Source organism: Panulirus ornatus, chromosome 34 (genome assembly GCF_036320965.1).
Source record: "Panulirus ornatus isolate Po-2019 chromosome 34, ASM3632096v1, whole genome shotgun sequence".
Taxonomy (NCBI): domain Eukaryota; kingdom Metazoa; phylum Arthropoda; class Malacostraca; order Decapoda; family Palinuridae; genus Panulirus; species Panulirus ornatus.
In genome coordinates, this window is record NC_092257.1 from 18,202,934 (window position 1) to 18,224,073 (window position 21,140).

General features: G+C 38.8%; 1 protein-coding gene across 5 annotated transcripts in view; it reads left to right on the forward strand.

Annotated features, from left to right (window-relative positions):
• Positions 1-21,140, forward strand: part of LOC139759964 (uncharacterized) — a 117,168-nt gene that overhangs the window by 85,207 nt on the left and 10,821 nt on the right. For all 5 annotated transcript variants that reach the window (XM_071682669.1, XM_071682671.1, XM_071682670.1 and 2 more), the window contains 7 exons: positions 2,063-2,131; positions 6,879-6,980; positions 8,751-8,879; positions 9,171-9,266; positions 13,289-13,366; positions 16,540-16,618; positions 20,188-20,292. In XM_071682669.1, coding sequence (XP_071538770.1) covers positions 2,063-2,131; positions 6,879-6,980; positions 8,751-8,879; positions 9,171-9,266; positions 13,289-13,366; positions 16,540-16,618; positions 20,188-20,292 — 658 coding nt within the window. The remainder of the gene's footprint in view (positions 1-2,062; positions 2,132-6,878; positions 6,981-8,750; positions 8,880-9,170; positions 9,267-13,288; positions 13,367-16,539; positions 16,619-20,187; positions 20,293-21,140) is intronic.

Genomic DNA, 21,140 nt, shown 5'->3' on the forward strand with positions numbered 1-21,140 from the left:
CCATGATTCCCTTACTGCACATACCACCTTGACCCAAACACCAAACATCTGCCACCCAGTCATCAGACATATTCAGCAGTCCTTCAAAATACTCACTCTGTCTCCTCACTCCATCATTACCTGTTACCACTTCTCCCTTTGTTCTAATCACCTTCATTCCTGTTTGTTCTTTTATCTTTTTGCACATTATGAACCTCCTTCCAAAATATCTTATTCTCCCATAAATTTACTGATATCCACTAATCCCAGCTCTCATTTGCTCTCTTCATCTTGACTTCCTTCCACTTTCTCTGATACATCCCTAGTCATTTCCTCCTCTTCCCAGACTTTCTCTGATACATCCCTAGTCATTTCCTCTTCTTCCCAATAAGAACCACCCAGATACCTCTCTATTTTCTTTCACTAGCAACTTCATTCCCCCAGTTGTTACCCTTTCTCACACATGCTAGCATTGCTTCCTTAAGTACCTTCCATTCCTCATCCATTCCCTTAGCTTCATTAATTCTCACCTTTTGCCATTCTGCACTCAATTTTCTCCTGGTATTTCTTGACACAAGTCTCTTATCCAAGTTCACTTACTATCACCACTCTCTTCTCATCAGTAATGTGAAAACCCAGTTGTTACCGTTTCTCACACATTCTAGTGTTGCTTCCTTAAATACCTTCCATTTCTCATCCATTCCCTTAGCTTCATTTATTCTCACCTTTTGCCATTCTATGCTCAATTATCTCCTGGTATTTCTTGACACAAGTCTCTTATCCAAGTTTACCTACTATCACTACTGTCCTCACCAGTAACGTTTTCTCTTTTCTGAAAACAATTACAGATCTTCCCCTTCACCTCCACAATTTAGTGATTGTGCCTCCCATCAGCTGCCCCTCACAACACTTTCACATCCAAGAGTCTCTCTTTTACATGCTTATCAATTAGTATGCAATCCAAAGATACCAACTGAGCATCTTTCCTACTCACATGTGTATACTGTCACCAGTCCTTTTTCAGCACACAACTCCACAAGCTGTTCACTATTTCCATTTACTATATTGAATACTCCATGCCCCCTAATTATGCCTTCAGATGCCACATAACTCACCTTCACATTTAAATTGCCCATCACCAACACTTGGTCTCTTGTGTCAAAGCTATTATTATTGTTTGTCAGTATTGTCACTGTCCTCATAACTGCATTTTATTTGCTGAGATTTTTATTAGTTCATCTGTATTATGTATTGCCTGGAAATCTCTCTTAAGACAAGCAGTAATTTTGTATCATGCATTCTCTCCATATCTCTGACACCTATTCCAATTGGAACTTTCTCAAAGGTGTGGCCACAGCAATAGAGTCTCCATAACTAGTGAACTCCAGTGCTGCTTCTTAACCTTTAGTGCCTCACCCTTAACTGGCCACTGGCAGAGGGCAGGGTTTGCTGAGGCTCCTACCTAATGTTCCTACTGTTTACTTCTATCTAATACTCCTTCCAAGTACTTATACCTAAGATTTCTACCTAACGCTCCTTCCTAAACGTTTCTACCAACTCCTTCTATCTACTTCTGCTACCATTTTGCCAAAAGGCAGGGCTAGCACATAGTGCTTACTGCAGGAAAGTCTAGAGTTATGAAGAATGAGCTGTGTGAGTTAAGTGTTGACAGGTGTTACATATGAAGAGATATTGTACGTTTGTGGACAGAGTACCAGTAGTCCACGTGTTGGTGAGGCAGAAGGAAAAGGCAGCTACCTGGGTCAGAGGAGTGCAACTTGACAATCACTGAAGTGCTGGCTCACTAAGCAGATGTCATTAACCCTCCAGACACCCAGGCAGGCAGTACTGGTAAAATACCTCCCTGGTCGTTAGCTGCCTACCAACTACCACCTATTTGTATCATGCTTATCTTAATGCCAAAGACAATCATCCCTTGAGGAGAGATCTAGAATTCCCTCTGCAGATAAACATATTTCAGCCCAGCAGCTCATGTGTTAATGGTTTGCTGTATGTTCTCATTCTCTCTTACTCAGGTATTTTTCTGTACTTATAATTCAGTGGCAGTTTTGTTTTTCCTCAGGAACCACTAATACCCAAAGAAGCACTGAAGTGTCACGTATGTGAATATTATGATTTCAACTCGGTTAAGGTTAGTAGAATTTACTTTTCGTATGAATTTAGTAAATAAGATGTACCTTTGCAATTAGTTCAGTCAGATTAGCTTATGTTGCTTATTTCATTAGAATAGTGGTACTATTCAGTTTGTTTCTGACAGAGATATAGAAGTATCTCACCTAATATGTCTTGAGAATCTTGGTGTATTCATTTCTTAATATGGAGAAGCTGTTTCTCTCAAATCAGATGTCATTGTTTAGAATAGCTCTTATGGTTGCAGTTTGCCATTAAATTTTCATGTACAAAAGCACTGTATATGCATGTTGCCAATTCTTAGCCACTTCACCATGATCTACTATACATTGAAAGTCCTAATTAACTAATGAGCAACAAGTTATCCCCATTCTTAAAAAATTTAGCTGCAGTGCTATCCACTCCATTCGCCTTTCCCACATTTCATCCTACGCAAGGATTTCACCACCTCTTCTCTCTTCACCAAACCACTTTTAATGACTCTCTTACTTTACATTTGCCACCCTATAATCAAACACATTGAACAATCCTTCAAAATACTCATTCCATCTCACCTCATCACTACCTGTTACCGCTTCCGTATTTGCTCTTATACCGATGTTCCCACTTGTTCTCTTGTTTTTCTGACACTGTTAACCTCCATCCAAAATATTCCATTATTCTCCATGAAGTTTACTGATAATTGTTCACCCCAAATCTCATGTGCCCTCTTTTTCAACCTGTGCACCTTCCTCTTTACCTTTTGCCACTTCTTCTTGTATATCCCCAATCATTTACAGTCTGTCCCTGTAAGTACTACCCATACACCCCTTTTTTTCCATTTATTAGCAAATTACTTCATTGTGACATTCACAACCCTCTCTCACCTTTCCACCTTCCACCTTCCGTTTGGCACACCCTTCTCTTGCATGTGTCATCTCTGCTTCTCAAAATATCTCCCATTCCTAACCCACTCCCCTTGCTTCATGTACTCTCTCTTTGTGCCATTGTACACTCAATTTCGTATTTTCTTTCATCACACATGTCTCTTTATCAAGATCATTAACTCTCATCATCATAAAACATGCAATTAGGGTTCTTTTTCAAGGTATGTCTCTAGTCATGTTTTCACGTAGGTTAAGAAGATTTTCTCTAACCCCCTGCCTTCACTTTGTTTTATCATAAATCTTAGTACAAACTGATCCTGGAGAGAAAAGTGTTATAAAGATTGAAAAACTGTTTTTCTTCAGGGTGATTTCCTGCAAGCTCCTGTAAGCAAATTTTCTTGATTTCTGTTTCCTGCCCAACCTTCCCCTCTCTTTCATAACACCTATAAGTTAACCATCAGGGTGACAAACTTGTTCTGAAGAATTATAAGGTTGACAAGTTGGTACAGCCTGACAGCCAATGAGATGATGATATCATATCTGACTGATGATGACTGCTGATTCCAGGTGAACATACCCAGTGTTTTAGAGCCACTGCTGCAAAATAGATAGTTAACGAAGGGTTGGGGCATTAACCCTACCAGAAGGAAGGGGGTTAGAGGCTCCTAAAAAAATAAGGAATCATAGAGATTCTTTCCTAGCTTGCAGGACTGTGCCCTAGAGATGAAAAAACTATCAAAACTCTCTTCTGTTATTTAAATTTAAAGGTACAACTCATGCTCAAGTTACAGTGTTACTGCTAGGGGATGATGTTATGCAGTTTAGCGACATACATAGTCAAGATTGTTCGTCATTCATGAAAGGATAGAAAGTAAATAAAATAATTGGGTGATTTTTATCATAGAAGAATAAGAGGAGCTTAAAAATGAGGCAATTAGGCTCTTGACTGCTATTGTTAGTAAATCACTTGTTATAGGGAAATCTTCCCAGGATTGCAAGTTTTTCAGTGGATCATGGTTTTCAAAAAAGATAGATAAGTCCCAGTTTGGAAATTATTTCTAAGTTAGCTTGATATCCATACATGGGTAACAATTTGATTAATGGTTCTCAGTAAGGTTTTCAGCACATTTGTTCACATCTGACTGATCTTTATAATCTGTGTGATATAATTGTGTAAAATAAAAGTAAAGCTGATGTCATGCATTTCAGTTTTGAGAAAGCATTTGATGTAGTCACTTATCAAAGATTACCAGCAAAAGCTGTGTCACATGGTAAAGATATACATCATTGGCTTAAAAATTGGTGGACTGGCTCTATATAGATAAACAATAAATGTAAACAATCAAGTTTCAGGATGGCTCAGTGTTTTAGTTGGAGCGCCACAAGGATCAGCCTTGGGAGTGTATCTCTATCAGATTTGAATTAACGACAGTAATAATGGAAACCGTTGTTAGATATTAGAATCTGGTGATGATGATCAGTAGGGAGGTAAAGCTGCAGCAGAAATTGAATTTCTATAGTGGCAAGGTGATGTAGACAAATCAATAGATTGGGCTCACTGGTTGCAAATGAATTGGGATATTGTTTTTACAAAGTTTTACACTTAGTTTGTGGAAATGAAAAGAAAACTATTGTATGAACTGTGTTAACCTGTATTGTAATTAAGAAAAATATGCAGAATTGATAGTTTTTGATGACCTGAAGTCAAGCAAGTAGGGTGTAAAATCAGTAAAAAAGGCAAGCAAGATTTTAGGCTTCATAGGTAGGGCATTTGAATTTAAGTCTTAGAAACAACCCATTGGTGTTCAGTTTTTTCACCATTTTTAAGAAAAGAGAATGATACATCATTACTATGGTAGACTACCAAGGTGAGTCTTAGTTTGAGAGACAAATCCTTTTAGAGCATATCTGATTATAGCAGTGGTATAAATGTTTGAAGAATGTATGTGAGAAATACTTAGAAAAGCAAATGGATTTGTATGTAGCATTTATGGATCTGGAGAAGGCATATGATAGAGTTGATAGAGATGCTCTGTGGAAGGTATTAAGAATATATGGTGTGGGAGGAAAGTTGTTAGAAGCTGAGAAAAGTTTTTATCGAGGATGTAAGGCATGTGTACGTGTAGGAAGAGAGGAAAGTGATTGGTTCTCAGTGAATGTAGGTTTGCGGCAGGGGTGTGTGATGTCTCCATGGTTGTTTAATTTGTTTATGGATGGGGTTGTTAGGGAGGTGAATGCAAGAGTTTTGGAAAGAGGTGCAAGTATGAAGTCTGTTGTGGATGAGAGAGCTTGGGAAGTGAGTAGTGAGTCAGTTGTTGTTCGCTGATGATACTGCGCTGGTGGCTGATTCATGTGAGAAACTGCAGAAGCTGGTGACTGAGTTTGGTAAAGTGTGTGGAAGAAGAAAGTTAAGAGTAAATGTGAATAAGAGCAAGGTTATTAGGTACAGTAGGGTTGAGGGTCAAGTCAATTGGGAGGTGAGTTTGAATGGAGAAAAACTGGAGGAAGTGAAGTGTTTTAGATATCTGGGAGTGGATCTGGCAGCGGATGGAACCATGGAAGCGGAAGTGGATCATAGGGTGGGGGGAGGGGGCGAAAATTCTGGGAGCCTTGAAGAATGTGTGGAAGTCGAGAACATTATCTTGGAAAGCAAAAATGGGTATGTTTGAAGGAATAGTGGTTCCAACAATGTTGTATGGTTGCGAGGCGTGGGCTATGGATAGAGTTGTGTGCAGGAGGATGGATGTGCTGGAAATGAGATGTTTGAGGACAGTGTGTGGTGTGAGGTGGTTTGATCGAGTGACTAACGTAAGGGTAAGAGAGATGTGTGGAAATAAAAAGAGCGTGGTTGAGAGAGCAGAAGAGGGTGTTTTGAAGTGGTTTGGGCACATGGAGAGGATGAGTGAGGAAAGATTGACCAAGAGGATATATGTGTCGGAGGTGGAGGGAGCAAGGAGAAGAGGGAGACCAAATTGGAGGTGGAAAGATGGAGTGAAAAAGATTTTGTGTGATCGGGGCCTGAACATGCAGGATGGTGAAAGGAGGGCAAGGAATAGAGTGAATTGGAGCGATGTGGTATACCGGGGTTGACGTGCTGTCAGTGGATTGAATCAAGGCATGTGAAGCGTCTGGGGTAAACCATGGAAAGCTGTGTAGGTATGTATATTTGCATGTGTGGACGTATGTATATACATGTGTATGGGGGGGGTTGGGCCATTTCTTTCGTCTGTTTCCTTGCGCTACCTCGCAAACGCGGGAGACGGCGACAAAGTATAAAAAAAAAAAAAAAAAAAAAAATGTTTAAAAATTAACTAATACCTTGCATCAGCTCCAAGACTGGTGTTATTATTTGTACCTCCATTATTGTGAAAGTTTACTGGCATTTCCCTGTAGTTATTTATTTGCTTTTGTACTTTCTTCTTTCTAATTTATGTTTGTTCTGCTATCGCAGACAGACTCAGTAATTTCTTTCTATTTGCATTCTTTTATCATCCTTTATATTTATGTTTTTAATTGAAGTTGTCTGTGTTAAGAGAGATTAGTTCCTTGAAATTATCAAAGAAAGAACAAAGAAGTGTATGCAAGAAAAAAAGCAAAAACCAGGGGAAATATGAAGTATGTATATGGAATAAGCTAAGTGATGAAAGTGATTGCAAATGACATTATATTAGATATTAAGATTTAAGTGATATAAAAACAATGTAAGACATTGGGCCCCATACATGAAGAACTATCTATACAATGCCTATAGATGATTAAAGAAATTTAATCATGCAAATAGATTATCTTTTGATTATTCATACTTATGCTGTAAGTTCTTCTTAGCTTTGAAGAATGCTGTAATTCCTTCCTAGCATTGAATATGTCTTTATCACCTTACAGGGTTTTATGAATCATCTTCTGAGCAAGAACCATGAGATTATTGCACATGCATACCATGCCAAGGGTGCAGCTATGTTACACCTTCTGAAGGTTCAGTCGAAGGTTAGTGTTATTTAGATTTGCACATTAAGTGAAAGTACAAGTGACAGTATAGAAGGCATTTTTTGTTGAAATCTGAATGTCAGTCTTTTTGTAATAAATTGTATAAAACATATATGGATTGCATTTTCAAAATTATTATTAGTTAAGTTAAAGTGAGATAAAATTTTTATGCATGTCGCTATAAAAGTATTTGTTTTTTATGGATAGAACAGTAGTTACAAGGCTATATTAGTTCTTACCACTACATAGCTGGGTTGGACAAGCCATGATGATGAAAGAAAGATATGATTTTTTTTTTTGGACTTATTTGCTGTTTCCTTCATTAGCAAGATAGTGCCAGGAATAGTCCACTACGATTTTATGCTATGAGCTGTAAGGCCAAAGAGGGTATGGAGGATGAGAGAGGGGTGGAATGGAGCTTTCTGTTGATTTTGTGCATTTTCTGAGATCCCAGGAAATTCCTGGGTCCAGGTATTATGTACTCCCTGCACCCCATTCTTAGAGTCCCTGGAACTACACATACCCAGGCTTTAGTATGATATGAGTAGATATATTTCACTCTTGATACCAACATTGCTTTCTTTTCTATAATATAAGCATTTTATCAAAGTAATAGATACACAAAAGGAAAGAATGATCAAAATTCAACTTTTAATTGGATCAAAATTTGCTGCGCAATGATTGTTTTTCCACTGTGGGCAAGACTCATGGTTTAAGATTTTTCCTTCATTACATTAAGTTGAAAATCAGTAAATGTGAGGATTTTCTTTTCTTTTTGTCCATGTTGTGATCCACAAATAGAAAATAGCTCATTGTTTGAGTGTAGTCCATTGTTTAAATGTTAGTTTGTTCATTATGTCAATTTACACAATATTACAACATAAAGATTTGACTTATGCCATCATAGGTTAAAGGGAGAGAATAGAGGAAGCTCTCACATCACCTGCCTTCCTCACCTCTGTCTTGACTACAAATTTCACTTTCAGCCTTACTCATGGGAGTGAATGTTTATTTTATGTGCAGTGAGTTTTATTAGTTAACTATAGATGTGGTGAATTTCAAACCAGTGAGAACATTGTTGTACTGTGTACTTGTTACGCTTGTTTGTGAATGGTTACTCTGGTGAGCAGTCAATAGGGGAATCATACGCCATTATAAAAACTTTTATTTTCCTTTTTTTTATGCATATTTGCTATTTCCTGCATTAGCAAAGTAGCGTTAAGAACAGAGGACTGCGCCTAAGAGGGAAATATCCTCACTTGGCCCCCTTCTCTGTTCCTTCTTTTGGAAAAGAAAAAGCTGGAGGGGAGGATTTCCAGCTCCCCACTCCCTCCCCTTTTAGTTGCCTTGTACGACACGCTTGGAATACATGGGAAGTATTCTTTCTTCCCTATCCCCTGTGAATCAGTAGAGGATGGATTGACGGTTAACAGTAGTGAATTAGATAGGGCAGGGTAGATTGCCTTTTGGTTTATGGTTTCTGATGTCTATGACTAAACATTAGCCACCCCACTGATATGATGGTGGTTGAAGAGGGTGGAATCCTTTAAGATGCATCTTATATATGAGCAAAATAGTGTTTTGATTTCCTTATAAGCAATATTCTCTTTGATGCACATTGTTTTGATTCTGATTTAGACATATTTTTCATTTTCAGATCTTCTATTTCTTTTCTTTTATGCAGAATTATACATAAAACAAGCTGTGTTTTCTCTGTACCTTTGTAGTTTATATCAAGATCTATATTGCTGAATTCTCTTCCTGACTCAGTTGGCTGCCCAGAGGTATACTTTAAAATCACAGAAGATGGGGATGAGGGCTCGAATTACAGAGTGCACAAAGTGTCAGTGTCCTGTCTTTGGAAACCTCGTTGAACATATGAAGACTAGAGAGCACATGGTGAGTTGTTAATAGAACATAAGTGATAAGTCTTGTAAAAACAAACATCTCAGTTTATTTTACATGTTGCTTTTATTACTGTAATTGTTGTTACTGGACACTGCCTGCCTGTGGTTACACCATGAGTGCAAAGTGACCTTTGGCAGAGTTTTGTCATTGTCTTCCAAAACATTTTCGTATTCTTTCAGAAGTTCATTAGTGCTCTCTCATCTTGTCACTCATTTGCCCTCTTCCATAGAGGGCTTAGATATGAGTAATTAATGAACTTAATTCTTTTGCTTTGTTTTTCAGATGGTTAGTGATTACACTAAATGTGCACTGTGTCAAATATTGTTTGATAACAGAATTTCACTGGAAAACCATCGCCTGTCTCTTCGACATCTCCAGGTATGCTTTAACTTATAATTGATCTTAGTTTGTTTTTGCCAGAAATCCTTTGAATCTTTGTAAGCATTATGTGAAGTTTACTGCTTCAGATCCATAAGTTGAATTTTCATATTAAAAAACTACGAATTATAACAAAGTTTTCATTTAAACACAGGTGTACAAAATTAATTTTATAATGACTTTTTGCATGTACAAATTCACGCAAGCATGATCTGATATGCATATACAGTAACCAAGATAATAAATGTAATGTGATGCTCCACTTGTAAGAAATTATCATGTACATGGAGCTTGCTGTTTCAGATTTATATCTTGAATTTTCATCATCAGAAAAACTAAGAATTAAAGTTTTGATTTAGACACAGTTATGCAAAAGGAATTTTATAAAGATTATTTGCACATACACATTCATGCAAGCGTGATCTAATATTCGTATACAGTAACCAAGATAAAAAACATCTAATGTGATACTCATCTTGGAAAGAATGATTATGTAGTTCTGGAATTTTTTTGTGTGGAAGAAGAATAAATTAATGTGCATTTCATTGGGAACTGTACCTCAAGAAATAGGTTAAAGATGATAACTATTCAGATATGAACATTTTCTCATGAAACATAATTTGTTATTGGAATTTCAAAATCAGTACATGGGATAGGGGAGAAAGAATTCTGTCTCCATATTTCCTACATTTCTTAGAAGGCAACTAAAGGGGCAAGAGTTGGGGATTGGAAACCCTCCCCTTCATTTTTAGGAGATAGAACAGAGGAAGGAGCCAGGCAGGGAGTACTCACCCTCCTTTAGGGTTTAAACTAGGGTGTGTAATTGTGTCTGGATGTCACTGAGATGAGATGAAAGGAGAGATAGTTAGTATGTTTGAGGAAACAAGCCTGGATGTTTTGTCTCTGAGTGAGACAAAGCTCAAGGGTAAAGGGGAAGAATAGTTTGGAAATATCTAAGGATTACAGTTAGGGGCTGGTAAGGGGACAAGAGCTGAGAAACAGGTAGTATTACTGCTGAAGCAGGAGTTGTTGGAGTGTGTGAAAGTTTAAGGATGTGACCTATAGACTGTTGTGGATGAAAGTGGATGGTGAAAGATGGTTGATAATTATTAGTGCATATGCACTTGGCTGTGAGGGCAATTGAGTGAGTGTGTCCACAGTTTTGATTCAAGAGGCCTGATGTGAGTTATAGGTGATTTAAATGCAAAGATGAGTATTCAGTAGAATGGAAATGGTACATAGTTTGTGGAGTTGTGTCCTGGAAAGGGACATACGCAAGTACATATATGTGAATAGGAAAGATCGTTTGGGGGCATTATTGGATTGCATGCAGATTAATAGGCATGTAATAGAGAGACTTATGGATTTGAATGTGCTTAGTGGGACAGCTGCTGGGATATCTGATCTTTACCCATTGGAAGCAAGGATGACAGTTTGTAGAGGTTTACTGGAAATAGGAAACATTATGGGTGTAAAGAGAGTGGTGAGAGAAAGTGAGCCTGGAAAAGACTTGTGAAAAGAAATACTTGGGGAAATTGAGTATAGAATGGCAAAAGGTGAGAGTGAATGAAGCTAGGGGAGTAGATGAGGAATGGGAGATATTTATGGATGCAATACTTGCGTGTGTGAGAGATGCAAGTGGCATGGGCAAGGTGGAAGGTGAGACGATTGGAAAGGGTATTGTGTGGTTGGATGAATAGATAAAGTTGCTAGTGAAAGAGAAAAGACAGGTATATGTGCAAATGACTAGGGGAGATGTAAGAGAATGCAGCAGGAGGTTAAGAGGAAGTTACTGGGGTTGAAAAAGATGACGTTTGGGAATAGGGGTGAGCAGGTATCGTTAAACTTTAGGGAGGATAAAATGCTTTTAAAGGGAACAAAAAAGTGTGGGAAAAACAAGAGAGCAAATGGAAACATTAGTGAAGGGGCAAATTGGGAAATGGTATTAAGTAGTGGTGAAGTGAAGATGAGATGGAGTGAGTATTTTGAATGACTCTTGATTGTGTTTGATGATAGGGTGGCAGATGTAGGGTGTTTGGGTTGTGTTGGTATGTGAAATGAGAGGGATGGAAAGTGCTCTGGTGAAGAAAGAAGAGGTAGTGAAAGCCTTGCATAAGGTGAAATGTGGTAGAATGGCTGGAGTGGATGATATTGCAGTTCATTTTACTAAGAAAGGGGATGAATGTTGTATTGATTTTATCATAGAGAGGCACCTAAGATTGACAAAATGCATGTATAGTGCCATTGTATAAAGGCAAGGGGGATAAAGGTGAATGTTCAAACTACAAAGGTATAATCAGGTTAAGTGTACCTTATAAATTGTATGTGAGAATTGTGATTGAAAGGGTGAAAGCATATATAAAACATCAGATTGGGAAGGAACAGTGTGGTTTCAGAAGTGGTAAATCATATGTGGATCAGGTGTCTGTTCTAAAGAATGTGTGTGAGAAATACTCAGAGAATCAGAAGGAATTGTATATAGCATTAATGGATCTGGAGAAAACATGAAATAAGGTTGTTAAAGATGCCTTGTGGAAGGTCTTAAGGATATATGTTGTGGAAGGTAAGCTTTTAGAAGCAGTGGGAAGTTTTTTATTAAGGGTGTGAGGCATATGTACAAGTGAAAAGAGAGGAGTGTGAGTGGTTCCAAGTGAAGTTTGGTTTGTGGCAGGTGTGTGTGGTTTTTCCATGGCTGTTTTATTCATTTATGGATGGGATGGTGAGGGAGGTAAGTATGAGTTTCTTGGAATGTGGGGTGATTATGCAGTCAGTAGGTGATAAGGGGCCTTGGGAGGTGAATCAGTTGTTGTTTGCTGATGATACAGCATTATTGGCAGTTTCAAGTGAGAAACCGCAGAAGTCGGTGACTGAGTTTGAAAGAGTGTGTGAAAGAAGGTAGTTAAGAGTAGATATGAATAAAAGCAGGGTTGAGGGTCAAGGTATTTGTCGTGTAAATTTGAACAGAGGAAAATTGGAGGAGATTCAGTGTTTTAGATACATAGCGGCAAATGGAACCATGAAGTGGAAGTGAGTGACAGAGTAGGTAAGGAGACGAAGGTTCTGGGAGCACTGAAGAGAGGTCGTTGTCTTGGAGGGCAATATGGATACGTTTGAAGGTATGGTGGTTCCAAAAATGCCATCAATGTTATATGGATGCGAGGCATGGGCTGTATATGGGGATATGTGGACGAGGATGGAAGTGTTGGAAATTAAATATTTGAGAAGAATATGTGGTGTGAGTTGGTTTGATTGAGTAACTAATGAAAGGTTAAGAGAGATTTGTGGTAATAAAAAGAGTGGTTGAGAAAGCAGAAGAGGGTGTGCTGAAATGGTTTGCAATATGGAGAGAATGGGTAAAGAAAGGCTGACAAAGAGGATATAAGTGTTCAAAAGTGGAGGGGACAAGGAAAATGGGTAGACCAATTTGGAGATGGAAGGATGGAGTGAAAAAGGTTTTGAGCAATTGGGGCCTGAACATTCAGGTGGATGAAAGGCATGTATTGGCTAGAGTGAATTGGAACAGTGTCGTATACTGGGGTTGATGTACTGACAGTGTACTGAACAGGGCATGTGAACCATCAGGAATAAAACATAGAAATGTCTGTGGTGCCTGGTCGTGGAAAGGGTGTGGTTTCAGTTCATTATACATAACAAGTCAAAAATGGATGTGAGTGGCTGTCGCCTTTCTTCATCTGTTTTTAGCACTACCTCACTAACGTGGGAAATAGTGATCAAGTGTTAAAAAAATATACTGTTCTTTAGCAGCCTTAACCTAAATGCAATTCCACAGTGATTGAAAAACAGACTCCTTTGGTGAATTTTATTTACTGTCAGCGAGTGAATGGAATATGATCTTGTTGGAGAACTTCATTTTTTAAAGGAGTCTGTCATTTCCCTGCTATGGATTGTAGCAAAGCCTTGTATCCGCTGGAGCCCTGTAAAAAGGGTGTTATGGTTGTGTAATTAAGAAATTGTATGTATTCATATGTAAGGTTGATACTTGATGTGTCAGTACTTTCCAGGAAAGCCATTCAGTAACTGAAGAGGTGAAGGGCCAGTTGGAACAAGTGGAGAAAAATCTGGATGAGCATGAGAATCAGGTGAGTTAGAATAATCATATCTGGTGCTTGAAGATGAAAATAAAACTGTACCTGACCTAGGTTGTCCTCCACATCAGGTTGGTCTGTGCTCGCATTTCACGCAGTGGTTGGGTCAAGTACGTCTGAAGGAACAGAGAAGGGGGCTAGGTGAGGATATTCCCTCAAAGGCCCAGTCCTCTGTTCTTAACGCTACCTTGCTAACATAGGAAATGGCGAATAGTATGAAAGAAAGAAAAAGGGAATGAGGAGAAGTGGGAGACCAAATTGGAGGTGGAAAGATAGAGTGAAAAAGATTTTGAGTGATCGGGGCCTGAACATGCAGGAGGGTGAAAGGCGTGCAAGGAATAGAGTGAATTGGAACGATGTGGTATACCGGGGTCGACGTGCTGTCAATGGATTGAACCAGGGCATGTGAAGCATCTGGGGTAAACCATGGAAAGTTGTGTGGGGCCTGGATGTGGAAAGGGAGCTGTGGTTTCGGTGCATTATTACATGACAGCTAGAGACTGAGTGTGAACGAATGTGGCCTTTGTTGTCTTTTCCTAGCGCTACCTCGCACACATGCGGGGGGAGGGGGTTGTTATTTCATGTATGGCGAGGTGGCGATGGGAATGAATAAAGGCAGACAGTATGAATTATGTACATGTGTATATATGTATATGTCTGTGTGTGTATATATATGTATACGTTGAGATGTATAGGTATGTATATTTGCGTGTGTGGACGTGTATGTATATACATGTGTATGTGGGTGGGTTGGGCCATTCTTTCGTCTGTTTCCTTGCGCTACCTCGAGAAAGGTGCAAGAGGTGAAAAAGAGGGCAAGTGAGTGTTGGGGTGAGAGAGTATCATTAAATTTTAGGGAGAATAAAAAGATGTTTTGGAAGGAGGTAAATAAAGTGCATAAGACAAGGGAGCAAATGGGAACTTAAGTGAAGGGGGCTAATGGAGAGGTGATAACAAGTAGTGGTGATGTGAGATAGGGGAGAAAGAATACTTCCCACGTATTCCCTGCCTCTCTTAGAAGGCGACTAAAAGGGAAGGGAGCTGGGGGCTGGAAATCCTCCCCTCACGTTTTTAATTTTCCTAAAGAAGGAACAGAGAAGAGGGCCAAGTGAGGATATTCCCTCAAAGGCTCAGTCCTCTGTTCTTAATGCTACCTCATGAACGCGGGAAATAGCAAATAGTATGTGGAATGGAGCTGTGGTTTCAGTGCATTATACATGACAGCTAGAGACTGAGTATGAACAAATGTGGCCTTTGTTGTCTTTTCCTAGTGCTACCTCGCACACATGCTGGGGGAGGGGGTTGTCATTTCACGTGTGACAGGGTGGCAACGGGAATGAATAAGGGTAGACAGTATGAATTATTTACATGTGTATATATGTATATGTCTGTGTGTGTATATATATGTATACGTTGAGATGTATAGGTATATATATGTGCGTGTGTGGACGTGTATGTATATACATGTGTATGTGGGTGGGTTGGGTCATTCTTTTGTCTGTTTCCTTGCGCTACCTCGCTAACGCGGGAGAAGCAACAAAGTATGATAAATATAAAGGTAAGTATATGTATATATGTTGGAAAGGATCACAGTTTTGCACGTGATCAAGATATTCCTATGAGTCCACGGGGAAAATGAAACACGATAAGTTCCCAAATGCACTTTCGTGTAATAATCACATCATCAGGGGAGACACAAGAGAGAAATATAAGTCGGTTGATATACATCGAAGAGACAAAGCTAGGACGCCATTTGGTAAACATGCGATTGTCCAAGACATATAACGAGCATTCATAAACTTATCATTTTACAAATTTTATCAACAATAAAGTTATCTAATTTGTATAGACCATCACTAATGTTAAGGTTATAATTCTTTGTGTATTTAATAATAGAAGATTCAATGATATTTCTCGTGGTAATAGAGTTAGAGTAAATAACTGAGATGGCATTATTCCATTCAATGCAATGATCATAGTTTTTAAAGTGATTAAACAAGGCATTTGATTCTTGTCCCGTTTTTATACTATATTTATGTTGCTTAAGTCTAACAGAAAGATCCTTACCAGTTTGCCCAACATAGAATTTATCACAATTTCCACATGGCACTTTATAGATGCATCCAAGAGAATTTTCTGGTGAATTCCTGATTAAGATATTCTTTATAGTATTATTGTTGCTGAAGGCAACATTTACATTAAAGGATATAAGCAACATGGGAAGTAAATTGAAATTATTATTAAAAGGGAGAACTAAAAGATTCTTGGTGTCAGTGGGAGGTTTGGGCTCAACTCTATAAAATTATTTCTTTGCTAACTTAAGGGATTTATCAATGAAAGATCTAGGATACTTTGGCTTAGATCCAATAGAATATATCTTCTCAAACTCATCATCAGTAAACTCTGGACTGCAAATACGTAATGCCCTAAGGAACATAGATTGAAATGACGATAATTTAATTCTGTCATGTTGAGATGAGTAATAATGGAGATGTGAGCATACATTGGTAGGTTTTCTGTATATGCTAAACATGCATGGAAACACTTCTGACACATATATCCTCTTTGTCAATCTTTCCTCACTCATTCTCTCCATGTGACCAAACCATTCCAATACACCCTCTTCTGCTCTCTCAAGCACACACTTTTTTTTTATCATACTTAGTCGCTGTCTCCCACGTTAGTGAGGTAGCACAAGGAAACAGACGAAAGAATGGTCCAACCTAACCGCATGCACATGTATATACATACACACCCACACGTGCACATATGCATACCGATACATTTCAATGTATACATACATATACATACACAGACATAAACATGTATACACATGTACATATTCATACTTGCTGCCTTCATCCATTCCCATGACCACTCCACCACACATGACTAAGGCTTCAGTTGCCCAACCTGTCTCAGCTAACATAAAAAAGAATTTTATTTCTGCATGCCATCATTATTTTGAATAATTTCTTTTGTTCTCTTCCAATTGTCGATATCAAAACGTCCTCAGCAATGTATTATCTTCAATTTTTAGTCATCAAAATAAATGAAATATAACCCAGTACATAATCTACCATAATCTCCATAAATTTCATTTCCCAATTTTCTTTTTCTATTATTATTTTCTTATGAAATGTGTAATATATGTTATTCTTCAACAGATGGAGGTGAATGTTGATCAACACACTTTGGAGAAGGCAGTGAAGATTAAGAAGAATGAGGATGGTCAAAATGCAGAAGGTATTAGTGTTTAGATTAAGTGAAGAGTGGTTTATAGGAAAATATGATTATTTTATTGATATTGTACTGTACTAATGTATTCTGGTAGGGACCACTGGTCATGAAGTGTAGTGATGTTATAAAATATAATGTACTGTACTTATTTATCCTGGTTGGAACCACTGGCCTAAGTTTAGTGGTGATGTGTATGAATCTACCTGAGGATACTGCAGGGCAGTAAAACAATAATTGTTCAATGATTTCATTGTGGTAATTGCATCATGAGCGAGAGGGATCTTGAGATGTGTTGAATTGATGCTTGTAATATACAAGTGGAATGAGGTACAGAGGTCAAGAATCCAGGCTGTGGAAATGAGCTACTTGAGAAGAGCCTGTGGCATGACTAGATGGAATGAAGAATGAAATGAAAGGTTGTATGAGAGATGCAGTATGGCAGGGAATGCAAAGGGAATGAATTAGGGAGTGGAATTATGGAATGGGTGAAATGTACTACTGTGAGGTGGTTTTGGCATGTTGAAAGAATGCAAGACTGGGAGTTTGCAAAGAGAGTGCATGAAAGTACAATGAAAGGGGTTGGTGTGGAAGACCACCTTTGACATGGGCAAATAGGGTGGAAGAATACTGGAGAGAGGAACAGATGAAGAATGCGTGGAAAGGTATATGTGAGGCAGGCATGTATGGACAGGGATAAGTGGAGGCTCTATAGTCGTTGGCCACCCCTTGTTGGGAGCTCCGAAGGGGAACAGGTGTCAGAGATATAGACATAGATAGAAAGATAGATAGATAGGGGATCTGAGTAGAGTTTACTGAATTTTTATTTCTACTGTGTTGTTGGTTGATGGGTATAGAGTAATTTGGCTAGGAGGGGTTTAATGCTAGAAATGATGTGGATGAAGTGAGGGTAATGAAAGTAAGTGAGCTTGGAGAAGAGACTTGTGTGAAAAGATATCAGAAGAGATTGGAATGGCAAAAAAAGAGAGTGAATAAAGTTAGAGGATTGGATGAGGAATGGGAGGTTTTTAAGGAAGCATTACGAGCATGTGTGAGAGAAGTGTGTGGTAGTTTGGAGGTGGGCAGGTGAGGAAGGGTAGGGAGTGGTGGGAAAATGAAAATAAGTTGCCAGTAAAAGAGAAAAGAGAGATGTATGGGCATTACTAACAGGTGAGTTTTGTAGCATGGCTGCTCCTAAACATTGGTAATACAACTTCTTGATGTATGAGTCTAAAGCTAGTGTAAAGTATCCTATCCATATATGGATACTCTTCCTTTTAGTAGATATGTTTATCTATCTATATCTCTGACTCCCGTTCCCTTCAGGAACTCCCTTAAGGGGGTGGCCACAGCAAGAGTCTCCTTTACTGATGTACTCTCGTGCCACTTCTTATCCTTTAGTGCCTTACCCTTAACAGGCCACTGGCAGAGGGCAACTCTAGCCCAGTGTTTTCAGAGGCTTCTACCTAATGTTCTTATCAACTACTTGTACCTAATGTGTATACCTAATGTTCCTTCCTAATGTTCGAACCTACTACTTCTACCCAATGCTTCCATCTAATGTTTCCACCTATTACTTCCACCTGATGTTTGTACCAATTGCTCATGTCTAATGTTTTGCTACTACTACTAATGATAATAATGATAATGATATTAATGATAATGATAATGGTAATAATGATGCTATTTCCTGTGGGTCTGGGGTAGCGACAAGAATGGATAAAGGCAAGCAAGTACGAATATGTACGTGTGTATATATGTATATGTCTGTGTATGTGTATGTATATGTATGTATATGTTGATATGTATATGTGTGTGTATGGGCGTTTATGTATATGTATGTGTATGAGTGGATGGGCCATTCTTTGTCTGTTTCCTGGTGCTACCATTTTGATGCAGGGAACAGCAATTAAGTATGATAGATATAATGGATTTGTATGTAGCATTTATGGATCTGGAGAAGGCATATGATAGAGTTGATAGAGATGCTCTGTGGAAGGTATTAAGAATATATGGTGTGGGAGGCAAGTTGTTAGAAGCAGTGAAAAGTTTTTATCGAGGATGTAAGGCATGTGTACGTGTAGGAAGAGAGGAAAGTGATTGGTTCTCAGTGAATGTAGGTTTGCGGCAGGGGTGTGTGATGTCTCCATGGTTGTTTAATTTGTTTATGGATGGGGTTGTTAGGGAGGTAAATGCAAGAGTCCTGGAAAGAGGGGCAAGTATGAAGTCTGTTGGGGATGAGAGAGCTTGGGAAGTGAGTCAGTTGTTGTTCGCTGATGATACAGTGCTGGTGGCTGATTCATGTGAGAAACTGCAGAAGCTGGTGACTGAGTTTGGTAAAGTGTGTGGAAGAAGAAAGTTAAGAGTAAATGTGAATAAGAGCAAGGTTATTAGGTACAGTAGGGTTGAGGGTCAAGTCAATTGGGAGGTGAGTTTGAATGGAGAAAAACTGGAGGAAGTGAAGTGTTTTAGATATCTGGGAGTGGATCTGTCAGCGGATGGAACCATGGAAGCGGAAGTGGATCATAGGGTGGGGGAGGGGGCGAAAATTTTGGGAGCCTTGAAAAATGTGTGGAAGTCGAGAACATTATCTCGGAAAGCAAAAATGGGTATGTTTGAAGGAATAGTGGTTCCAACAATGTTGTATGGTTGCGAGGCGTGGGCTATGGATAGAGTTGTGCGCAGGAGGATGGACGTGCTGGAAATGAGATGTTTGAGGAAAATGTGTGGTGTGAGGTGGTTTGATCGAGTAAGTAACGTAAGGGTAAGAGAGATGTGTGGAAATAAAAAGAGCGTGGTTGAGAGAGCAGAAGAGGGTGTTTTGAAATGGTTTGGGCACATGGAGAGAATGAGTGAGGAAAGATTGACCAAGAGGATATATGTGTCGGAGGTGGAGGGAACGAGGAGAAGAGGGAGACCAAATTGGAGGTGGAAAGATGGAGTGAAAAAGATTTTGTGTGATCGGGGCCTGAACATGCAGGAGGGTGAAAGGAGGGCAAGGAATAGAGTGAATTGGAGCGATGTGGTATACAGGGGTTGACGTGCTGTCAGTGGATTGAATCAAGGCATGTGAAGCGTCTGGGGTAAACCATGGAAAGCTGTGTAGGTATGTATATTTGCGTGTGTGGACGTGTGTATGTACATGTGTATGGGGGGGGGGGGTTGGGCCATTTCTTTCGTCTGTTTCCTTGCGCTACCTCGCAAACGCGGGAGACAGCGACAAAGTATAAAAAAAAAGAAAAAAAAGATATAAATTGATAAATGATAATGATAATTCTCTCTATTGCTCCTACCATTGTGCCAAAAGGTAGAGCTAGTTCATAGTACAGGAAAATCTAGAGTTATAAAAGAAGTAAGGAAGGGTTAATTCTTGTCAAATGTTATGTGTGACAGAATGCCAGCAGTCCATGTGTGTGAGTTAGAAAGAAAAGACAGTTTTCTTGGTAAGAGGAGTGTAACCTGTTAACCACTGAAGTGCTGGATAGTTGAAAATGTATAGATTGTTTAGATGTATGAAGAGTAGGTACTTGCTTATAATGCTGCTTTTGTTAATATACTAATGTTATGCTACTTTACAGGTACCTCAAAAGATGATGCTGTGGATCAGCTGAAAATAACACACAAAGATACATTAGTATGGAATGTCAAGTATATACCATCATATGATCCTGCAGTGCCTACAGGTTAGTTGAGATAATGTGTTTGTTTCTGCAGACACTCTCTACATCAATATGATGTATAGAACTCTCTTTGGTAATTTTTTCCTGTAACTTATAGATGTTTTTTAATTTTTGTTTACACAGTAGGTGTGTTTCCTCAGTTGAGTTTTACAGTTATAGGGTTAATGCATTTTTCTTGCTATATTTGGCCTTTTTGAATCACTTTTTCTCTGACTTCCTTCTTTGTTGTTATCCTCTCATGGCACATGGAACACATAGACCCTAGAGAGAAATGTAGATTTTGAAACTTGAAAAATGCTCTCTGTCCAGGTTGGTTCGACAAGCATATTCTTGAAGTGTTTGGTGCCCTTTTCTCCTCTCTTTCTGAAACCAATAGTGACTGCCATCAGATTGATGTATGTCTTGACTGATAACCTGGGGATGATGACATCATCACTAATTAGAAGTGACTGATTGGTCAGAGGATGGATCTGGGCTAAGCTATGTAGGTAACTATCTGAAAGGTTATTCATGAAGGTTGAAAGGCATATTCCTAATGAAAAAATAGTGTAGTAAGAAGTTCCTAACCCTAAGACGTATCTTTTACGGTGTTTGTGAAAGAGTTTTTCATGCTTCAAGGTCTGAATTTCGTATTTGACTTATTATGTAAGTACAGTATAAATCAGATGTTAATATTTGTAGGTAGTAGTTGGTAGGCAGCCAACAACCAGGGAGGTATGATACCAGTACTACCTGTCTGGGTATCAGGAGGGTTAGTGACATCTGCTTAGTGAGCCAGCACTTTAGTGGTTGTCAAGGTTCACTCCTCTGACCTAGGTAGCTGTCTTTTCTTTCTGCCTCACTAACGTGTG